Genomic DNA, 24,327 nt, shown 5'->3' with positions numbered 1-24,327 from the left:
TCCGGTCCCTAATTCTTATTGTTTATTGACTAAGACCTTATTAGTTCTCAAATTTTGATTCAAGTCCCTAACATTAATGTGATAATGAATTTACATGTTTATTATATAATTTTTTAATATAAAAATTAGTAATTAATTTAGGGTTTAATACTCACACCTCTATTAAACTTCTAATTAATTTTCAATTCAAACATTTCCAAAATAATACTAAATTAAATTAAATTAAGTTTGTACCTATTAGTTTTTTTTAAATATATATAAAAAGATTCTCAATTTTTTAATCTTAAATGTACCCATTCATATAATTTTTCAATTTTTTTAATCTTAAATGTACCCATTCTCAAATATATCAATTTGTTATATTTAAAATGTACCCTTTTTTTTTAATATAAAATCCTTTTAAATTTTTTAATCCATGTTTAAACTTATATGGATACATTCAATTTTTTTAATCTTAAATGTACCCATTCTCAAATATATCAATTTGTTATATTTAAAATGTACCCTTTTTTTTTAATATAAAATCCTTTTAAATTTTTTAATCCATGTTTAAACTTATATGGATACATTCTTTTTCGTTGATTTTGAGAATGTATCCATGTTTTGGTACAATAACTTTTTTTTGTTAATTTTGGTTAATGTACCCATACATATATGTACACACACACACAATATAATAGAGAGTATAATTTATATTTTATTATTTTTAATCCCATAAATTATGGGTTTTATTTAAAATCTCATTAATATAAACAATTACAAATTTCAATTTTTTATTTTTAATTTAAAAAATATAGTAACTTACATTATTACATTAATGTCAGAGACCTCAATCAAAAACTAAAAACTAACAAGGTTTCAATCAAAGAATATTGATAGTTAGGGACTGCATCCAAAGTGTCCCCTTTATTTTTTATATAACCTACTAAAAGTCAGTATGCATTGCTCACTGTATTTTTTTTGTAAAAGAAGTCGTGCATGATAAATGCATATGTTTAACTTACGATGGTTACTCACTTAGTACTACAATTTTATTTTTTATTTTATTTTTATTTCTAAGTAAAAAGTTTTAAATTTGATTCTCATATATCACAAAGTTAGATACGACTTGTTATAGAGTTCTCATTGAATAGCTTAGCCTAATGCCCCTATCCTTTATTGTATTAAAAAAAACTACGATGGTTAAAGTACAAAATTTGATTGTTTATGTATATTCAATAATTTCCCATAAACACATAATCAACTCTTATTTTTTTTAATACAAGTGAATTAGCAATATTATAATCGAAAGACTTCAGTTGCAGGTATAATCGCTTTAGACCAAGAGATTAGATTTTGATTCTCACACATTTTTTTCAGTTTTTTCGCAATCCTTTTTGTTCGTATCCATTAAATTGAACAAATTAAATAGAAATAATAAATAATAATTACATAATAATGCGTGAAAGATTAGAAAGAAAGAGTGTGTTTATTATTTACGAACAGCAACATATATGAGTATCTGGCAATTTGGCATATGACATGAGCGCGGTGCCAACTGTGATATGTCTGTCGGTTTAATTAGTTCCCATTATTTCGCCTAACCTAAACTTTCTCACCCACCGAGTCACAAACATTAATTCCCTAATTAAAAATTAATATTCAAAATTGGAGGTTTTGGGTTCAAAATCTGATGTTGGTGTGGAAACCAAACTTGTAGTCAGTAAAAAGCTGAAATGTCTTTGTAAATCTTATCGACCACCGAAAAAAATGATTAAGGATGACTTGTTACCAATTGTTTTTCTTAAAAAAATAAAAATAAAAATAAAAAGTAGCACCCCACTTTTGTGACTTTTGTCTTCCCTCGCCACCGCAGTAAGGTATAATCTTACTCCAAGATCACCACCATAACACTCGCTCAGCTCAGCGCAGCTTAGCTCCTCCATTAAAGCAACTCCGAATCGAAACCAAACAATCCAAAGTCCGCTGCAATGCACGCCAAGACCGACTCCGAGGTGACCAGCCTCGCACCGTCGTCCCCCACCAGATCCCCAGGCCGCCGCCCAGTCTACTACGTCCAGAGCCCCTCGCGCGACTCCCACGATGGCGAGAAAACCACGACGTCTTTTCAGTCCACCCCTGTCATCAGTCCCTCCGGCTCCCCTCCCCACTACCACTCCTCCATCGGCCGCCACTCCCGCGAGTCCTCCTCCACCCGGTTCTCCGGGTCCCTCAAACCCGGATCCCGGAAGATCAACCCCAATGACGGGTCCCGCCATAACCGGAAGGAACGGAAGCCGTGGAAGGAGCAAGCCGTCATCGAAGAGGAAGGCCTTCTGGAGGGAGAAGAGGGATCCAAAGGCTTCCCACGGCGGTGCTACTTTCCAGCTTTCGTTCTCGGTTTCTTCCTCCTTTTCTCCATGTTCGCTCTGATTCTCTGGGGCGCCAGTAGGCCCATGAAGCCCAAGATTACCATGAAGGTTCGTCCGATTCGCCATTGTCAATTATCAATCTCCATTTGGAAAATTGATTATCTGGGTAGTGATTAATTCGGGTTAATTTTGTATAATTGCAGAGTGTGACGTTCGAACAGTTCAAGATTCAAGCGGGTTCGGATTCCACCGGCGTTTCCACTGATATGATCTCAATCAATTCCACAGTGAAGTTCACATTCCGCAACACCGGCACGTTCTTCGGAATGCACGTAATGCCGAAGCCTCTAGATCTATCATACTTTCAAATCACAATCGCCTCCGGAACAGTAAGTCCAATTTCCAATTTCAATACATAACTTTCGTAGTTTCATCGATTAAGTCATCGATTAGATCGTTAATCTCAATTGGGTTATGCAGATTAAAAAATTTTATCAATCGAGGAAGAGTCAAAGAACGATCAGCGTTCGGGTATTTGGCGATAAAATACCGCTGTACGGTAGCGGCGCGAGCATGAACAGCGTGACGGGGACGACGGCGCTGCCGGTGCCGGTGCAGCTGAGCTTCGTGATCCGATCCAGAGCCTACGTTTTGGGGAAGTTGGTGAAGCCGAAATTCAACAGGCGGGTTGATTGTTCTGTGACTTTTGATCCCAAGAAGCTCAACGTTCCGATCAAGCTCACGAACTGCACCACTAGTTGATCGACAGAGGAGGAGGAAGCACACGAAATTCATCAAAAATTGTTCATTTTCTTTGTTTTCGTTAAAGTGAACAAGTGGTGGGACAACTCAGCGGGCAGACTTTTGGAGTTCGGGCAGACTGTGAGGGAGGAAAAATAACACGGTTTGGGACTTTTGGGCTGCCCGAGTGCCCAAGATGAGTGTTGATTTACAGGTTGTATTACTACTTACTATATTCACAAATTCTCTCTCATTTTTATTTTCATTTTATTCTAATTTTAAAAGTATGATATTATTGTAATTTGTAATTTTTTTTTCTTTTCGGTGGCTATAAGCACATGAGATCACTAATTAATTGTTTCGTAATTTTGGTACACTATTTTATAATGAAAGCATTTAAATTGATATTAAAATATAAGATGATAGAGAATTTATGAAGAACCACAATTTAATAGAACCTCTTTACATTTCTCCTTGTTAGTATATTGTATGAGAAAGTCATAAGAGGAATTCATGAATGTGAATAAAGGAAAGAATGAATGTGAATGGATAAATTAGTTCCTAGATGATTCTTGATTTTTAAGATACTGAATTATGGATATTAAGGTGGTTCTTACGATTTGTTAGGGATTCAATGGAAGTGGCATCTCCCTTTCGACCGCGGCGGGAGTTGTGATTGGTTGGAACTTGAACAGAGCTTGGGCCATGAGGACCATATATAGGGCGTGGGCCTAGAAAACCTTGTGGGTCACAAGAAATATAACATTAGGCACATGCAGCTAAACATGCTGGTTATGTGCCCCATGAAACACATTACCTTGAATTGGTGACATGTTATAGACAACCCGACTACAAAAATAAAACGAAACAAACAAATTTGGGTTGGCCATAAACATGTCAACCCCTAGCATTACGTGTAACAATATGCATAAACAGATTAAACATGAGTGTATGATGTTTAAAATCCAAATCCAACTTGTAAACGCGTTTACTTTTCACGTAGCCCTTGCAGTATTTTGCGATGAAGACTTTAGCATGTTTTGTATACTGCGTCACTTATGGAGGCAACACTTTTGATGTTTTTGGGTCTAAAATCTAACCATAGAGCCAGAACCAACCGAGCCCAATTCATATGCCAATTAATTATTTTAGGTTTTGTTTTTTAACTTTTGGATTAGCCTTGCATTAAATGCTTGGTATAAGTCTAGCTATTTATATTTCTTTTAGCATTTAATATGATTTGAAAAGTTAATATATTAAAATATAAAATAATATATTAGACACATTGGTTAGAGATGTAATTTTAGTATGATGTCCAAACTGCCATGTAGATCATCAAATTGAAATTTAGTGTTCAATATTTGACGTCTCTTTTGGAGATTCTCTTACCTTCTCTTAATTTTTTCCAACTTACAATTTTAATTTGAAAAAGCCCTTAGTATGAATGTTGCATGGTATGAAAGCGTTACCCTTTTGTTTGATATAAACCTTATGTAAGTTTGGGCTTGAACATTAACCCGATTCATAATATTTTTAGTAATCATGTGACTTTTAGTATTCGTATCGTGTTTTTTTTTTTCATTAAAAATGATTAGTTACTGGATTTATTATGGTAGTTCACTTTTTAGGAGGTCGAAAAGACTCACAAAAACATTTCAGTTTCTATTGTATGATTCACCAACATAAAAAATTGAACTCGGGAGTGTTGTGTTAAATACGGGCTACGAATTTATATTCATTCACTGGACCACTATGCGACATTGGTTTACTTGCATCGTTTTTGGGCTTGGAAAACAATTACTAATTATGTTGGGTTAGAAGAGACTGTACGTGTCCAATCCTTATCCACGGGAGCCCGACCTGACCCATGAACACCTTAATTGAGTCGTAAGACCATGTCAAATATCAACCCACAGGAATTATCATTATTACCACTTAGTATTACGGTTTAGTGATTTTTTAATGTCAAATTAAATTCAAATCTAGTGAGAGGTCTTAGGTTCGAATATTGTTGAAGGAAAATTCAAAGTCAAATTAGGTTTTTCATTGTGTGACTTAACCGAACTCCCCTTCCATTTAATGTAAAAATATCGATGTATTTAAAAATAAAAAAATAGATAAAGACTTACACAGTTTTGGTGCCCGTTGGTCTTCAAAACATGGACCGGACTGAAAATTCGTTATCAGGCCCGATAAAATGGGACCCAAGCTATTAGAGCAAGACTAAATTTTTTGAGATTTACCAAAAAAAAAGCCCACAAATAAGAAGCCTGATAACAAATGAGGACAAGCGGTGAAAAATAAAGATGGAATCTTCCTTCCCACGGCTAGAGATCCAGTTGTGCCTTTCACACAAGCAAGAAGCAACCTCTCTCTCTCTCTCTCTCTCTCTCTCTCTCTCTATCCATTTCTGTCCCGTCGGAGAAGGGAACTCTCTCTTTATCTCTCTAAAGCTCTCTGACTCTCTCTCTAGAACCTCAATAGCTATGGCTGTTCCCCAGCACCATTTCCAACAGCACTACCCACCCCAACAACAGCAGCAACAATCCAAGTCTTTCAGGTAATTATTTCATCAATTTCGTCTAATATTAATGACTTCTCCTTTTTTTATTTATTTTAATCTCGATTTCTTTTTCCACATTTTTGGTGTAGAAATTTGTACACAATCGACGGCCAGATGTCGCCGGCGGTGGCGTATTACGACCCCGGCAATTTACACGATCACCCCCAGCAGCAGCATCCTCCTTACGTTCCGCCCTGTAATTTCTCTTTCCTCCTCCTTTTCTTACATTTTCTTATGCTCTGTTTGGTTGCCCAGAATCTGTAACAAGTGACAAGCCAAAAAGTTTGGATTTTTTTTTTTTAAATCCAGTGCTCCAAATTCCGGAGGGTTTTAGTAAAAATCATCACTTTAGCGTCATTTCCGTGTTTTCGCTGCGAATTTGATCTGAATTTATCAAAATTTAATAACTTAATTGCTCAAAGTTCATGACTTTAATAATTCCGTGACATTTTTGTCCCCTATCTTTTCCTTGATTTTCTTAGCAACCAAACAGAGCCTTGATTATTTGATCTTGAGCTTGTGGAACATTACCTGAAATAAGTGGTCTCTTCTTTTTAGTTCATGTAGTAGGATTCGCGCCCGGTCCGGTGGCTGCAACGGATGGCAGCGATAATGGTGCCGATTTGCAGTGTCATTATGGGTTCGAATCCAAAAGGAAAAAGCTAAAGGAACAGGATTTCCTGGAGAACAACTCACAAATATCGTCCATTGATTTCCTGCAACCGCAATCGGTCTCCACAGGCTTGGGTTTGTCCCTTGACAATACTCGAATGGCTTCTACAGGGGACTCATCGTTGCTGTCACTTATCAGCGATGACATTGATCATGAGCTACAACGACAGGATGCTGAGATTGATAGATTCCTCAAGGCCCAGGTCTTGTTTCTTGGAAAATACCTTATCTTCTTGTTGCTTTGTTGAATGCTTTGTAGGAACTTTTTTAGATGCTTACTTAATCTGCTGATGATCAGTGTTCTTACATTATGTCATTGTCTTGATGATCATGCCATTTTTGTTGAGTTTATGTACGGGTTTGAACTACTAATAATTTTTTTATCGCAGATTCTTGGATTTCGTTTAGGATGATTTTCATCTATAAAATCCATGGTTTGATTTCAATTACTGATATGTTTGATTTTCATCTATAATAGGTTGTTAAGTTTAGTAGCAGTTTGGTTAACTGGCTAAGTAGTATTTCAACGATTCTCATACGCAAAAACTAGAAAATCAACATTTCTAGTGTAGCACAAAATTATATGAGTCTATTATCCCTTTGCCTTTTTTGAAATGGTCATTGATATTTATATACAGATTGTGTCCACGTTATTTACCATTACTTAAATGATTTGTTACGTTCAAGGCCATTATGGTTAGAGAATAGAGATGGCACTGCGTGTCATTTAGTTCAGTTCAAGATGTTAACCCAAAATATTATCAACTTCCCAAAACACATGACACATATAATGTTTGCATCCAATCATGATTCAATATCTATGACTAAAATATGTGCCATTTGTTAGTAAATTTATGGCACATCTTTTAATAGTAAAATGCTTCATCCGAAGGACTTTAATCTGATAAATTTTGATTCCTACTCTTCACAACTACGGATACAATCTAAATGTGAACTTGTATTTAGTGAATTGGAGTCATTACTTAAACAATGAGAGGCCGAGCCCTAATAAAATGAACTAGATTTTGCAAAACTCGGATAATGTTCTTAAGTATTCCATTTTGATGGAGGATCCTTGCGGCTTAGGTTGTAGAAGTGGTGGTGTGAGGAAAGTGTGGTTTGTAAATTTGTGGTTAAGTCTTCTTTTGCTAGTTAGATTCCTTGTGGGACCAGACTATGATTTTCTATTTGATCCCCTTGAATTCTTCACCCTTAGTAGAAGTGTGTAGTGGTACCGGATGGATGGTTTACGTGCCCTTAGCCATTCTGGAGGAGCTGTTGAGAATTGTATTGACAAGAAATGAATTACTAAGATGTTTTCTTATTCTGGCAAATTCTGTAACTTTTTTTTTTCTTTTCTCAAGAATCTCTCTGGGGTTTTCACGTTGGGCCTTCTATTTTTGGTTTGTTGGATATTTTGTGGGTCCCAATTGCTTTTTGGTGATTGCTTTTATGTCACCGTGTTTACTTACTAGCAGGAAACAACCATTCGATAGATTCTTGAACTGATTAAACTAACTCTAATTTCTTAATTTGTAGGGTGACCGACTGCGGCAAACTATCATGGACAAGGTCCAAGCCACACAACTTCAGACCCTCTCGGCTGTGGAAGACAAAGTTCATCGGAAGCTGCGAGAGAAAGAAGCAGAAGTGGAGAGCATTAACGAGAAGAATATGGAGCTTGAAGAGCGAATGGAACAGTTGACTGTTGAAGCAGGTGCTTGGCAACAGCTAGCCAGGCACAATGAAAACATGATCTCAACTCTAAGGTTTAATCTTCAGCATATATATGCTCAAAGTAGAGATAGTAAAGAAGGATGTGGCGACAGTGAGGTAGATGATACAGCTTCTTGCTGCAATGGCCGTTCAATCAATTTGGAAATGTTTTGCAAGGAGAATAATGATGGGAAAGAGATGATGACTTGCAAGGCCTGCCAAGTCAATGAAGTGTGCATGCTTCTATTACCTTGTAAGCATCTTTGCCTGTGTAAAGATTGTGAAAGTAAGCTCAGCATCTGCCCTCTCTGTCAGTCCTCTAAGTTTATCAGCATGGAGGTATATTTGTAATGTGTTACATTAGAAAGTTCTCATCTTTTAATTCAAAGCCATACATCATATAAATATTATCAAAGTCATATGCATTGTCGTTCTTATCTTTTATGTCAAGGCCATACATCATAGAAATATTATCAAAGTCATATGCATTGTTACCCTACGAGACAGGCAGTATGTGGGCATCCGAAAATAAGGATAAAGAGTAAAGAGTTGCATAGACATTAGCCATTTTTGACATTATTCTTAAGATTCTTAAATGGGAAGTGATTTATTTCAATCCAAATGAGAAACAAAGGGAGGAGTGCGGGGGAAGAAAAAGGGTTGTGCGAAATCACTTCCCTTCTTAATATTCCTATACATGTTTGTTTCTATTTGAATCTGAAATACTTTGTTTTGACTTGTTGAACGAAGATCGACTGAACAATGGTAGAAGCATGCTACTTTCCTTCATAATGTAAATTAGTGACATGCCATTTCTATATATCATTTGTGTCTGAAAATGCTATTTTTTTTTCAATCTGTTACATGCTTTTGTTGTCCATTTGGTTCCAAACCTTGTGTGGGTTGCCAAACTTAGAAACTCAGAGGTAGAAGAGTGGTTAGCCAACCTTGAACCATCCTGAGCAGGATTGCATTACGTGGCTGCATTTTATTGGTCCGTTACTGGCATAATATGTCGTAACGTAACGAAGGAGTTGATTGTTTCTTCTGCTTAGTTGTTAGTATTACTCAAAGAGTTGAGGTATAAATTTTGTTATGTTGCTTTCTTGCACAAGCTATTTGGTTATGCTTGGTGGACAATGCCGGATGGTTATATATGTAGCGTGCAAGGGTGTAAAACCCCAGTCGTACACTCCACCTGCTCAACCGGTTTAAGGGTGGGAATTGAAAAAATGTTGTATAAACTGGTTTAGTTAATTAATTGAAGATTAATTTGTTTTGGTTTGCTCTCAAACTTAATCAATTTGCGCACTTATAAACTTTTTATATTTAGAAAGAAAAATACAGTCATGAGGAGTGCACAATGAGATTTTTGGCGTACCAATAAAAGTTGTCTAATTTATATATATTTTTGGCATTTGCCTTAGAAATTTAACAGTTCAACCATGTTTGTTACCGAAGGAAAGATATATTTATAAATATAAAAGAGTTGAAATTTTATTGAGGTGAAATCAGAGTAAATTACACAGATAGGGAGAAGATAAAACTAGAACGAATTTGGATCTGGATTGTGGGGATCTTAGGGATTTTTATATCTTAGTCATTCATCGTACATCGTATGGTCATAAATTATTTGAATTTTATTACTTAAAATGAAACACAAGTAGTAACTAACAAAAATTGGTCTCACGATATATGATAAACGGCTAGGATGTGAAGATTTCTAGGATCCTTATAAAGAGGATCCGGAGAGTATCTTCATCCAATTAGAACAATACAAAGAAGATAAGTACATGAAAATTAGACCGAATGAGAGAAGATAAAATTAGAACAATATAGAGAAGATTAGTACGTGCTTGTGCAAGAATAATACGCATAAATTAAGAAGGGAATTATTATTGCACTTTAAAATTTTAATCGTGTATTTTTCATAAGAGCATTTTTTTTTATAAAAAATTTAGAGTGTATAATTAGATTTTTAAAATGTCAATAATAATTTTTGTATAAAAAGAAACACAATTAAAACGTCGATTATAGAGTCCGGCTCTTCAAGTATATGGGCCTCAAATAAAACAACTGGACTGGCCTGCAATTGGGAGATTATAGAGTCCGGCCCTTAATGACTAGAAATACTCTATTTCTTTCCATCCAAACAGAACCAAGAAACCCACATGGAGGCTTGAAAAGGACTTTGGAACATCTTAGGGTTCAGGGTAGCTGAACCAAGCCAGTTAACCGAAGAAACCCCATTCTGGTTTGATAATTGATTTCAATAGTAATAAACTGATCAAGTATATATAATAATTTCTATATTAAAAAAAAGTATATATAATCTCACATTATAGTATAATATTCTTACTTTTGTCAAGTTTCCGATGTGGGCTCTAATATCGTGTAAAATTACGTGAATTGAACGATCGTATTCACACATGTATATGTTATAAGAGTTGATTTAATCACGCATAAACAAAAAACGTGATAGAAAAGTAATTTGAATTGCACGAGAAGATTTGTCATCGCTCATAGATGATGTGTTAATAAAGATCTTACATTCTTCAAACACTATATAATACACGAGCTATTATGGCATGAGTCTTGGGGAGGAAGATTGTAGTTTAATTTTGGGAAAAAGTAAAGGGAGGGAATTGAAGTTTAATTTTGAGTGAGGGAGGGAGATTAGATGGATAAACTTTTATCTAATCATGCCTTAGAAAGTGATGACAAAGAGGAAAGTGAATATGCTTCCCCATGATTGTAAAACCATCCTCCATTATCTATCTAGCAACTAGCAACTAGCAAACTCCATTATTATTTCCACCTCCACTTCCACCACCGCAAACCCCAACCGAACTCAGTCCTGTCATACTCATCCTCATGCACTTTAATTGCCTTTTCCCTCCCTAATTAACTCATGATCCCTCTTTTCTTAATTTCCTAAACGGTTAGAAACTAGTTAATCATATCTAAATTTTACCAGTATAAAAAAGGGATTAGTTACAACTAAAGTGGTTAAGACCATTTATTTTTGTTTATATTGCCGAAGTTTTTAAGGATGTCATTTGATAACCATTTTGTGTTTACTTTGTAGTTTTATATTTTGTGTTGAAGATAAAAGAAAAGTATGTGGGAGAGATGAACGGAGGTCGGAAGAGAGTATGGAGAGAAATGACGGTTATGTAAAACAGAAACTTAAAAGTGAAATCAATTTTTTTTTCAGTTTTGTGTTTCTAGTTTTATTTTGTGGTCATTCCGTTCACATTTCTCTTACACTTCTTCCGTCATCCTTCACCATTTTCACTCTTCCTTTTTCCCATATATTTTTTACCTATCTGTAGCATACAAAATAAAAATGAAATAGACTATCAAACGATCATTTAGTTTGTTTTATTTTCCCTCCACTAAAATCGTATTTAGCCTACATAATATTCTATATTAATTTCAAGCTAAATCATAAATAGCTTTTTTTCCTTTTTCATTTTCAGTTTATTAATCATTCCAACCCTCCTCCTCCTTATTCCCTATAAAGCTGTGGATTTTATTTTCTTCACTTTGTTTTTGTTGTGGGGGACTTTGCCCAGCCTTTTCATTGCTTCATTCCACTTTGGATCTCTTTGCCTTCTTTTCACCAGACGTTCGTATGTTCGTGAAAGTATATTTAGGGCTCCAACTATATATTCTCTCTCACTGTCAAAAGTTATATTCCATCGATCCCATTTCATTCCAAAGTGAAAATCCGAGCTTTTCTGACCGCCATGCTTCCAGCTTTGAGGGTCTTTCTTTCTTTAAGTTTACTTTTTTTGTGATCTACATGTTCGTAATATAAATGTGAAAAAGTAGCCGTAATCAAATAGCTTGTTTGTTAATTAATCACAGCATTAAGAGAGTGATGTTTGAAATACAAGCCATTGCATTAAGAGAGTGATGTTTAGAAAAGTGGTGTAACTAGCTATAGGCTTATACTCAAATCACAAATAATCAAGTTGAACCTTGTTTGTATAAGGGAAAAGTAATGTAGAAAAAAAGGGCCGGTATAATATTGTTAGAAATTCTCCGACGAGGACATATTTAATTCGTCAAATATGAGTGGCCAATCGACCAATTACATTGTGTTGATTGACTGGCTACTCACCTCTCGCAACTATCCCACATAATTTATCCAACATTAGGTATAAAAAAGTCTCCAAAGAATTCGAAGAAGGTAATAATTAAGGAAGAAAGTAGTAGGGTTTAACAATTAAGCATCATTATTAGATAAACCAGATCCGTTGAAACCAACATGCACTATCAATACGATATACCCAATGAAATTGAAGTCTATATTATAATAATACACAGGAATGAATGTTTATTTATAGATATTTACATTATCCATATCCGCCAAAACCAATGCCTAGTTTTAGTGATTGCAGAAGAGAAAAGAGGAGGGTGGAGGCTTCGCATATCTCCATATGGTCTTTGCAATCTCCTGCTTCAGGATTCGTGCGTAAGAAACACTTCTGCTTCTTCTCCTTCTTCTTTCTTCTTCCATATTATTGTTGAATGCAACATATGTCAAATAACATATGAGTGTATGCATAATGCATGGTCCCCCCCCCCCCCCCAAAAAAAAAAAGGAAAAGACAATGTCTAATTCTACATAAGTCATCCAAATAGAACACTTTACAGTTCAAAGTTCCACAAGCAATATTAGGCAATTATCTCATATATTTATACGCATATTCCATGATTGATGTTTGGAAGGACGTGAGACAACTTCACCTTCTGTAAATAAACGCCAAAATTGAGAGTTTCACTTGGACATAGGTTGTTCAATTGTGGTTCAACTTTGAACAACAGTAGCTACTAAGATGGGGGTCCTAGAAATAGAAACCCACCTTAACTTCACGTCCTTGTCCATAAGCTCTTCAGATCTCACTTAGAAGCTCTAAATTAAGTGCTCAAATCTTAATTTATCTTAGCATCTAGTTTATATACCTAATTTCTTCATCTTCTTCAATACACCTTGGACTTGTTGCATGATCCTTTGCATGGAGAATTAACTAATTAATGTGCACTAGTAAAAGACTTCTTTTTAAAAGGAATAACTACATTTTGTGCATGCCATGACCCCATAGCTTTAGATTTTGATCCTCACCTTTGTGTTCACCTTTTGCACACTGTTTTTTAATTTTAATCATTATTTTTTATTTACTTTGTTCAATTCATTGTAAAAATTGAAAATGAGTGAGCAAAAATCATGTCCGTATTTTTTAACAATGAAGAATTTTAGACAACCATTCGACATAATATGACAACATGTTAGGATATGTAACACATATATTAGTGAAGGTAATACTTCATCTACTCAATTTTGTGTATTCATTTGAATGATTTGCATCAGATCACTTAGAAGCTTTATGTCTGACATGACATGATTGAGCAGCCAAAAAAGGTTCTCTTAGTGGATAATTAGGTGGCAATAATATTTGTATGATTATGAGATTATATGAAATAAGTAATAAAGCGAGAAAACAAATAATATCATTTAAAGAAAATTGGCCATGCAAATTACAATGGAAGCAGTTCAGATCAAGTTATCAACCTAGCAATATGCAAACGATCATGGTTTTGTGATGGTTCACAATAATTAATAAATCAATCGATGAGCAATCCACACAAGATCATGAATTACCATTTGGGTAATATGGAAATAATCATATTTCACCGAATTTCGATGAGATGGGGGTTAGGGTTTGCGATTTTTATATCATGCATTATTGGCTGGCATCAGAAAAAAATGCCACTTTAAGCACTTTGCTTTGTGTAAGTAAAATGGACGTGAGAAGGTGTGAGAGGTGGGTCTTCCCTGTATATGCATGAAATGATGGTGAGGATGATGGGGGGTCCCAGATCAGCTAAATATCATCATCTCACGGAATCCCTTGGATTGAGGAAGAAGAAGTAGTAGTAGTAGTATTGGCAAAAATTTCATTTGCAGCAGCAGCAGCAGCAGCCTTAAAGCCTGATGGGACCCTAATTTTTCAAACAAACTTTTCTTTTGTGAACGTTTCATCAGCCACAGTATAAAAAGAAGAGAACAGAGAGAAGTAGAAAAAGGAATGTGATGTGCATGTGATCCAACAGCCTTTATGTTCCCCCCTACTTCTTCTAATTCTTCAAAAACCACCATTCCAACTCCCCTTCTTATTGGCATGTCTTGTTTTTTCCTTTTCTTTTTTGACATTCGGTGACTCACACTTTTTTGGTTAATCATGTTTAGGTCATACATAGATTGAGATTGTACTAAACTTATTTAATTTGGTGTCCCATGGTCGGCCATGGTTTTCAAAATAGCACCGATTAAAAGTATGGTATTAGTGGAATCTTTGGCCCCAATATCACATCATGCATGTAGGCGAACGTGATCATCAACAGTATCATTGTCTTTAACTTGGTAAGATTTTAATTAATTAATTTGTAGTACATATATTTTGTAGAATATACTATGAAGTACTCTTATTTCTTTTGTGTATGGCTATTTTATAAAGTTCTTCGACCTTGTTGAGAATTAACGAATACCACATTGATAGGAGGAGAGATTTTGTATGAGCTTATAAGTAAGTTGTGATACTCCTTACATTGCTAATTGGTTTTATGGTGAAATACCAACTTTCTTCATGGTATCAGAGTATGTTGTGCCACATGTGAAGCCAAATGGCCATACGCTCTTCAGGTCACCTCATTATGTTATCCGCGTGTTAATCTATAATGTAGATCTCACATACACGTTTATAGAAGCATTGATTTTTAACGTAGAAGATGAATGAAAGTCTTTAACAAAGAAAGAACGAAAAGAGAGAAAAGGAAAAAAGATAAAAGAAGAAAAGAAAGAAGGGAAGAAAGATAATGGAGGAAAGACAAATCTTGTTGTTCTCTCCTTTTTATGTAATTCTAAAGTGAGCTAAAATTGGCTTGTTTATTCGTTGAAAAATAAAAGGAAGGCCATGCAAGTCGGATATTTCTTAACGTATTTTTTGAACAATTTATCTACTTTTGCATGGAGACTAAATCTACATTATTTCTAAAGTGTTAATTTCTTATATGTAGTTCACAAATATTTCATATTAATTAAGACCCATTTAAAAGAACAAATCTAACGAAAGTATTTAGCTCCTTGTTGTAAACATTCCTACTTTAAGTGTGATTGTGTAAATTTTAGATTAGATTTTATTCTAGTATTCTTCCCTATCATATCTTGTATTTCTTGGGGATGAAGGAATATCCTCTCTCTCCTTTTATTACTATAAATAAAGGCACAATGTAGGAGGGATAACAACACACACATTCCTCTACAATTCTACAAACAAACCTCTTTTCTCTCTTCTCCTTGCCGCCGGCAACCCTAAATATTGTCAAATAAAATAGACCACGACACTCCTGTAATAATTCATTTCTCTTTGCAGACAATCACATGACAAGTGCATATAAACTTTCACCATTTTGAGTATAAAATTCTTACTCGTGATTGGGGTGAGGATTTCCAAATGTAAGGAACCTCGTCCCTGCATAGTCCTAATGTATTTGTTGATATTTCGTTTGGGATCCATTTAGATATGATTTTCTCACGCACAAATTAAGAATGAAGAAGACATCAAAGCCTAACTCTTTTGCGTCTAATTGATTCATGTCATTCAAAATAAGAAGCAAATAGTGGGGGTTTTGCAAGTTCTAACTGATTAATTAGGACATGCTTATTCAAATCAAAGGTATCATATAAAATTGAAAGATAAAGAGTAGGGATGCAAAGGAAAACAGTATTCAAATCAAACCAAATTATTGTGACGATGAAATCATGAGATTCCTTTACCAAATAAAGTCAGTACCACCTAAAGCGCTAACAAGCTTTAGGAAACTACAAAGGGTTCGTAGAGGATAAGATCATATATTGCTCTATCACTAGGGTTTCATCCTTAGTGCAACATTAAAGGAAAATTTAGAAAATACAAATCTTTACCATATTGGAAAAACCATGCAGTAATATTTCACAACGAGAATTTCACCTCTCAGGGGTAATTAAATTATTTCGTCAGTACATTATACTTAAAGGAGTTCAAATCCTTCATAAATTAGATGAGACTTTTCACATTTTCTGCATGCATTTATGGAAGCAGGTTGCTTCGTACGTGTGACTGGAGATAAGGGATGTGATCGATCTAAAACAAGAAGCCCAGGAAGCCCAGAATCAAGGATAGGATAGAAACGTCAATATCATACCATTGGACAAAAATCTGGGTCTGAGAAACAACAAACTGGTAAATCTTGTCGGATATTTGTTGATCTGAAAAATGCATGCCCATTTGCTCGTGGCATCTATTATCCCCCTCGTGACCTTTATGTTTGTTTTTGTCTTTTATTAGATAAATATACATGATATAGCCCCCCAGTCCCTGCAGGATTCGAACCCTATAGCACTTTGTCCCAATACAATCCATGCCGTAAGAACCCTATATTAAAAAAAAATCCTAATATTCGCAAAATTAGAGTTAGCTATATATAATAATGTTTTATTGTGTAAGAGAAGGAAGATGCTAGTAAAAACGACAAAAGAGAGTGCGAGGAGAGAAGAGACAGAAGAAAGAACCTTGTAGCTTTGTCATATAGAATACAGATTTTGATTCTTTTTTCCAGTTTAGAAAGAAGGAGAAAGAGTTAGGGTGTAGTTTCTCTAATAATACAATAATTAAAAGTAATATTCACATTTAAAATATGTAGGGTTTATCCGTATTCACTCTGTGTTTTAAGTTGTCTCTCCTTGAAATTCTCGTATCGGATAATATAATAAGGCTCATTAATTAAGCAAAAAAATCCTTGTTTTTAAGTACAAATTATGGGGTGGATGCGACATTGGAATGCTATGTTCATGATATTGGTCAGTTAGTATCTCAATTACAAGGGGTGAGGTTTGGGTTTGTCAAGCGGGTTGGAAATGCCACCGCGCATGCTGTAGCCTCATATGTTGCCTCACATGGAGGTGCCTTCCATTGGGATGAGATTGGTCCGGAGTTTTTATTTAATGTTCTTGCTGAAGATGTAAACATTCCAATTCGAATCTAATAAAGTTTGCTATTTGACAAAAAAAAAACAAAGTACAAATGAATAAATATAGTTTTTTTTTGTATGGTATCGGCGGTGGTCATGTGAGGGGAGGTGGGGTTTGGTTTCACTTTCACTGCGTTTTAGAAATTAGAATAGAATCTTCTTGCTCTTCAGCACAGAGAGAGAGAGAGAGAGAGAGAGAGAGAGAGAGAGAGAGAGAGAGAGAGAGAGAGAGAGAGAGAGAGAGAGAGGTAATAGTAATAGTAGTGCATATGTGTGTTGTGTTGGGTGTGATTTTGGTAGTGATGGTGGTGGCGGGCTCGGTATAGGATCATGTCTGAATTGCTGACAACTTGTGAAAAAAAATCAGTCTTTGTTTTTCTAGATTTCCATACTCTGTGGACCCATCTAACGATTCTAACTCTTGATCCCTTGTTTCATATGTCTTACATTATTCAAGCAAGGGTTAAAACTGCTTTGTAATTTTACCTTTAGCCAGCTTAGTTAATTACTCAATCAACAAAAAAAGGTTGAATTAATGGGGATGCGTATAGGTCCTCCATAATGTCGTGAGAAAAACTTCATTAGGGACTTTCCATGTCACATGCCAAACTGAGTAACATGTACGTTTCAGTAACACATCGTTATGTATTGTATAAAACAAATAATGCACATGATGTGCTTTAACTTAATGAAATTTGTAGAGAGGCAGATAGATAGATTAAGGGTGTTAATTTAACTTATTCAACAATTCCTGGTTAGATTAAGTAAATGCTGAGAAACACTTCATTAGGGATTAACATAATGCCGAGAAACACTTCATTAAGGATTTCCATGTTATTACGTGCTAGTTGACTAAGGTGTACGTCTTAGTTATAATTTGTTATGTATTGCAGCAAACATATAACACATGATGTGTTTTAACTGCACAAAATGTATCAAAATGTATAAATGGATTAATGGGGTTAATTTAACGTGTAAAAATTAATTAATAATGTAGTGGATAGATGCCTAGATGGGTTGGTGGTGGGTATGTGTACACGGGTAATATTCCCGAAAATGTGTATGTAACACGAACAGGGAAAAGGGTGGTGGTAATAAATATATGTTATGCAAGGGAAAGAAACAAAGCAAGAATCACGAGAATGGTATACCTACACAGAACCTTCAAAATAAAAAGGACTGTCTCCATGTCAGCAGCTGAAACGCTTCAGAAGCTGCACAGAAGAGAGCTGCAGGTTTAAGATGCGTGAGCGATGAGCCGGGAATTAAGAAAGGAATGAGAGAGAGAGAGTCTGAGAGAGAGAAGGGCCAAGAAAGAAAGTATTAGAAGTTCTTTGATCTCATGCTATGGAAAAACCCTATTTCCCATTTTAATTGAATATCGAGAATTGAAGCTGAGACATTGTTTCAACTTATTTTTTATATTAGTTTGTTTTTCTTTTTCTAAATAGAAAGAAGCATATATATACACACACACACCCACACATACATACATACATACATATATATATACATAGTTATTCTGCAGTGTGTGCCAGTAGATCACATGCAGATTTAATTTTTACCTAAATATAATAGGGATATTTTTCCTTCTCTTTATTTTTTATTTTTTATGATACTGATATATGTTTACTGGTCCTGGGCATGCACTTGCCTATTCCTGTATTTTTCTGTTTGATATTTGAAATTTTTGTTAATAAAATGAACGTTCATTGTATTTTTCCAATTTTAATGGGTACATGCCCATTCTTGCCAAAACGGGAGATTACCACATAACCATAAAGAAAAGAGAGAGTAAGAGTATGTAGGACTCCCTTTGCTTTAGGTATATTCTTAAAACATAAACATTGCAGGTTATAAACTTAGGGTGTGTTTGTTTGACCTTACTAACAATTACTGGGCTGAACTACTTATTAGTCTAGTTCCGTATTTGTTATGTGCAGGGATTAAGATGAATGAGACTAAAGGGGCTCACATTGACAAACTTTTGCTAGGTGGTCATAGCGAGACACCCCCCACACAATATCCATGGTACTGCTAAGAGCTCTCTCCGCTTCGTTTGCTCTCTGCTCTCTTGCTCGCGTCTTATCTCTTGCTTTCTGTCCTCTATCCAGCGAAACCCCGATCCTGCACAACAATCCTTCTTGATCCAGAAAAGAAAAAATGCACCTTGCAAAATTCGTAACAAAAAAGCAAAAATGCACACCAATCGTTCCAACCCCTAAAATTCGAAACAAAATCGTTGTGCGTCTGAAACCAAAATGCACAACGATCGTTCCATAGTCGAGGACCTTGAAGTTGCATGAAGCTCATCGACTGGCTGGTGGGCTAATCCGAATGGCACCTGCAAATTCAATGAACAAGTTTACTGGAATGGCACCTGCAAATTTGAGTGAACAAGTTTACTAATTTGTCTTTGGAAGGAGACTGCGAAGTGAATCTAAGAGAGAGAGGAGAGAGATGCAGAGTTCAACGGAAACGAGGGTGAGATGAAAGGAAAGGTTGAGAGGGAGAGAGAGACAGAAAAAAAATTGTGGACTTAATAATAACAAAATATTAATAACATGAATTAAAATAAAATTTGGATCCTAAAAATAATTTAATTACTGACTTAATCCGACATTACATCAAACGCCTCATTATTCTTAGTCTGTGTCAAGTCAATCTAACTTAGTTCTTGAAGTTAATCTAATCCGAAATAGTTTTGTGCAACAAACGCAACCTTATAAATTTGTCTTTTGAAAAAGAATACACACACACAATATTTCCTTCATTTTGAAGATTGATAAAAGAGTAGTGGTACTTATTTATACATGTAATCAACAATACTATCGACATACTCTTTAATAAAAGTGAGAAATACAATAGTAGCTAGAGTTCGATTTTATTTTAGAGTCTCAAAAATGTATAAGAGCAACTCCACCCATGGAGCCTTTCCCCCTGGCAATCCACTATTGAATCCACCATTTTGAACAGTAACTGCCTTAAATGAATAGTAACTGCCATTAATGAACAGTAATTGTTATTTGCATCTCCACCCTTGGAGCCCTCCCCCCAGGCAATAAGCAATTAAAATAATAGTTTTTTTTGTTTGTTTAAATAATAAAAAATTACAAAAGCTCTCTCTCTCTCTTTGACACAAAAAAAATAAAAAATTGCAAAGCCCTCGGGCCACAGGCCCGTCGACTCCCCACCCCACCTTCGCTCGGGCTCCCACCGTCGCTCGGCCTCCACACGGCTGGACCTCTCTTCACCGGCCCTCAGGCCCTTTGTCCTCGCCTGTCGCCCGAGCAACCAGCCTCCGCTGGAATTGCTCTAAGCAACCCTATTCACTAGGGTTTTCCCCTTTAACTTGAAATCTAAGTAATTAATTATAAGGTGACCACTGACCAATAATCTTTTGTTGTATGAATTTCAAATGAGGGAAGCGCCGAGAAAATGTAAAAGTGATAAATTATAATTGTGGGGAACTGAACTGGGACAGTTTGATGGGTTAACTTTGTTTTTCCAATAGTTATAATCATTGGGCATGATCAAAATAATCAGGTGAGTATCTCTGTGAAATAATTAGCCATCATTTTCCTATTGTTTTCACTTTGCACCTGGAAGGCCTGATTGTGTCCCTACAATCCCTACCCCTCTCTACTCCTTGCAGTCAGTCTTTCACTTATCATCACAAAATAAAATCCATTCCTTACTTTTATATAATAGGATTCCTTAGTGCCCACTTATTACAAATGACTTTCATGCAATCTATCTTAACTCAATCTACCTTCTTCAAATATGGTCACATTACATTGTGACACGTCTAAGTACTAAGCAAAAATAAAAATAAAATAAAATGGGAACATGCATAAATTTGTTAGTTTTATACAAAACAAGGGAAGATATATATACACACACACACACATTTAGAAACTAGCACAGGGGTCATAACTACACCTATGAAATCAAAGATAAAATCATTTCAAGCACAATAGGAATAATGTGATTCTAGAAGTAAGTTCCGTTGGCCGAAAGTAATAATAGTAATAACGTCAATTAAGAAGTTTGCTTCATGAATAGATGCCTCTAAAATTGAGCTAAAGAAACTAAGTGACGAATATCTTCAATAATCAATTTAAATCTCCCATGGGAAAGAACATTAATTTTTTTTTGAGAAACATTAATTAAGAATAGTATCGATAGCAAGTTTTTGGTCTTCCTCCACACATTCAACATTTCATTGCTAATTTTTAGTTTATGATTTCCACCTTTTATTTGTATTTGTAAGGTGAAAAGTGAATCACTTTGGGTTGTGGAAGATGTCATTATTATCGAATCTCAATGGGATAAAGAAAAAAAAAAGATGAAACATATATATATACATGCCTCTTCATACTCTCTTTTCAGAGTCCGCGAGATAGATATAGAGTAAAAAGAAAAAGAATATTTCTTGGGCCATTACAAAAGAGAGAGAAAGATAAGAGGAAAAAGCTGTAATATTATTTTTGTTTTTTGGAGTTTATTCATGGAAACTTTTAGGGCCAATAATTCAATCACCTGGACACGTCAACAAGGAAGCCAAGCCAGCCGATGGTGGATATCAAAAGCAGCTGGCTGGTAGGGCGAGAGAGAGAGAGGAGGGAGAGGTGTTGTAAGTTAGTGAGCAAAAGGTGGAGAGATTTTTCAGTGTGATTCATACACGGAGTGGTATAACACGTATCATTATACAAATGATGAGATGTGTATGCTAAAAAGTTAATAATTTCAAAAATAAAATTTTCTATCATTTTTATTAAAACATGTAGTTTATCATTACAAAAAAAAAATATTTCTTCAAAAGGTTGTAGTGGTCAGAGAGAGCATGTCTGGCTCTAGCCCTATATTTTGAGGTTTGGAATATTAGGGTATGGCAAGAAAAATAAAAGAAGTAGAAGAAGAAGAAAGGTAGAGAGAGAGATAGAGAGAGAAGCAAATGGAAGAGAAGGTTAAGCATATAGAAATAGAAGAAGGGAAGAGGAAGAAAATGTCGTCACGAAGAAACAGGCTTTAAATCCCATCACGTAGTTCGATGTATCCTTTACCTTATATACATCTGCTAGAGAGAGAAAGGGTAAGAGTAAGAGAGAGATAGAGAGTAGAAAATGATGGGGAATAGAAATTGGAGACTGTTTGGTTTGGTGCCTCTTATTAAACAACAAAAGGAAACTTACAAATTTAAAAAGAGTACACTCGTTTGACGTGAACTTTCCTTTCCTTTCTTCTATCTTTTATTTAACATTTGCATTGCCCTATAACCAATAATATAATGTTCCTTGACCAACATACCTTCTAGGCTTCAACTGCTGGTTCTGGTGGTGTGTTTCGGAATTTTAAAGGCCAATTTTTTGAAGCTTTTTGTTCTAATATGGAGATTCTTAGCTCTGTTGCGGAGGTAATAGTAATAATTAAAATTATTAAATGAGCTTTAATTTGGGGTTGGAATTTTATTTGGTTGAAAGTTGGTTCTGTTTTGGTTCTTGACTTCTTGTGCTAAGCGGAGTGGAGGAATTGCTTGCATAGAATTTTCCAAATGCATTTTATGCGTTCTCACATATGTCGAAAAGGTAATCAAGTTGTTGGTGCCCTTGCAAATCATGATTCCTCTTCTACTGACTTTGTTTGGTGAGATTATCCTCCTCATTTTATTTTGCATATTATCATCGTGATTATGTAGGGCTTTCACACTACCACTTTCAATAGGTTTTCTTTTGTTGGCATTGTTTTATCTTGTATTGGTTGGTGAAGGTTTTGTTTGTTCTGCCTACTATCATGGTCATGCTAGGTTTTATGTTTCTCTTGATAGATTGCATTTTTCTTTTTCTTTTTTATTATTAAATCTACCTCACTATTACTTTTCTAAACAACAATGTTGAAGTGAGATTAACTTTGTAGTTTGCAAAAAGAAAAGCTTCTCCTCCAAGATTCTCTTCAAATAACCATGCATTCATTGTTCCTTGCAAAAAAAAAATTCTCCAATAAATTATTGGTTAGGGCCCAACATATACCTCATTGATCATGCGATTTACGAGTATTAACACATATTCCCGTTTCATTATAATGCATTAATTGTATTTGTTTCTCATGAGGGAATCAATTCTTCTTGCTAGGGTTTTTGTACTTAAAAAAAAAAGCTAGGTACTCAACATATTGCGAGTTTAACAATTCTTAGGTTACAATATTAGAAAAGAAATTTTTCAACCAAAGGCAAATATTGTGTAAAATTTGTGGGAGTGAGTAGGAAATGGAGATATTGAGTCGTGTCAATATATCAATTGTATTGTGTTAATCTATCGATTTTATGTTATATTAAAGCAGAAGTTCTTAATGCCAGACAAATTTGAGAAAATAGTTTCAAGATGTAAACAAGCGGTATATGAACTGCATTGTGTCATCAATTAGCTCACATCCCACCAAGTTTATCCTGCATTAGAGAAAACCCTACATTAAAGATCTCACTTGTATTACACAATGCAAGTACCATGTCAAAATTAATGTGGTTTTTTCTTTTGGGTTGGAAAAAATTGCTGAGAAGTATTTGGATTGGATATATATCTGTGCATACATGCAAATAATGCTATTTGTCTTAGGGTTGCATTAAATGAAATGGTACTACCACTAACAACAAAGCAGATTTGCAGATTGCAGAAGCAGCAGAATGGGCAGCAGAAGCAGAATCATCAGAACTACCATAGGAGGCACTACACAAGCTGAGGCCTAGCAAAAGAAAAAACAACCATTGACATGTATGGAAATACCTCTAAAACTTATGGCTTACTAATTAATATAGTAACCAATGAGACCAAGGGAAGGCGGAGAGGGAGAGGGGCAGTATAGTCAATTCACAAAGACAAGGGATACAGTGGTACTCCTGCACCATCCTCCTCCTCCTTGTGCGTGATTTTTAAGTGGGTGTGCGCGGGATCGATTGTCAGTACGAAGCCAGTGTATGAGAGAGAAAGAAAGAGTTAGAAAGAGAGAGAGAGAGAGGAGAGAGAAGGAAGAGGGTCACGGGTTTGTCTTGAAAGGCCCTTATTTCACAGTCCTAGACAGACAGACACATATTCTCTCTCACTACATAACCGAGGAGGGAAGCAAAAATTTTATAATATCACATATATCATTTCTAAATTATTATTATATTAATTATAAAATCCTAAAAGCAAAAGAAACAGAAAAAACAAA

The 24,327-nt window shown here is 35.2% G+C and overlaps 3 protein-coding genes across 3 annotated transcripts; 2 read left to right on the top strand and 1 right to left on the bottom strand.

Annotated features, from left to right (window-relative positions):
• Positions 1 to 1,824: 1,824 nt before the first annotated feature.
• On the top strand, positions 1,825 to 3,510 carry LOC126633085 (uncharacterized). Its single transcript, XM_050303636.1, has 3 exons — positions 1,825 to 2,459; positions 2,555 to 2,740; positions 2,832 to 3,510. Exons 1-3 carry the CDS (start codon positions 1,971 to 1,973, stop codon positions 3,111 to 3,113), a joined length of 957 nt encoding a protein of 318 aa, XP_050159593.1. The 5' UTR covers positions 1,825 to 1,970; the 3' UTR covers positions 3,114 to 3,510.
• A 1,905-nt stretch (positions 3,511 to 5,415) lies between these two features.
• On the top strand, positions 5,416 to 8,462 carry LOC126633084 (probable BOI-related E3 ubiquitin-protein ligase 2). Its single transcript, XM_050303635.1, has 4 exons — positions 5,416 to 5,652; positions 5,745 to 5,851; positions 6,214 to 6,530; positions 7,867 to 8,462. The coding sequence occupies exons 1-4, from the start codon at positions 5,579 to 5,581 to the stop codon at positions 8,392 to 8,394; spliced, it is 1,026 nt and encodes a 341-aa protein (XP_050159592.1). The 5' UTR covers positions 5,416 to 5,578; the 3' UTR covers positions 8,395 to 8,462.
• Positions 8,463 to 18,221: 9,759 nt separating this feature from the next.
• LOC126633083 (uncharacterized) lies at positions 18,222 to 19,605 on the bottom strand. The gene is made up of 3 exons (XM_050303634.1): positions 19,328 to 19,605; positions 19,097 to 19,248; positions 18,222 to 18,335 (listed from the first exon to the last, which is right to left on the bottom strand). Exons 1-3 carry the CDS (start codon positions 19,432 to 19,434, stop codon positions 18,286 to 18,288), a joined length of 309 nt encoding a protein of 102 aa, XP_050159591.1. The 5' UTR covers positions 19,435 to 19,605; the 3' UTR covers positions 18,222 to 18,285.
• Between the last annotated feature and the right edge of the window lie 4,722 nt (positions 19,606 to 24,327).

Source organism: Malus sylvestris, chromosome 8 (genome assembly GCF_916048215.2).
Source record: "Malus sylvestris chromosome 8, drMalSylv7.2, whole genome shotgun sequence".
Classification (NCBI taxonomy): Eukaryota; Viridiplantae; Streptophyta; class Magnoliopsida; order Rosales; family Rosaceae; genus Malus; species Malus sylvestris.
Note: the sequence above shows the minus strand (reverse complement) of the source record. Positions and strands in the feature narration are given on the sequence as shown.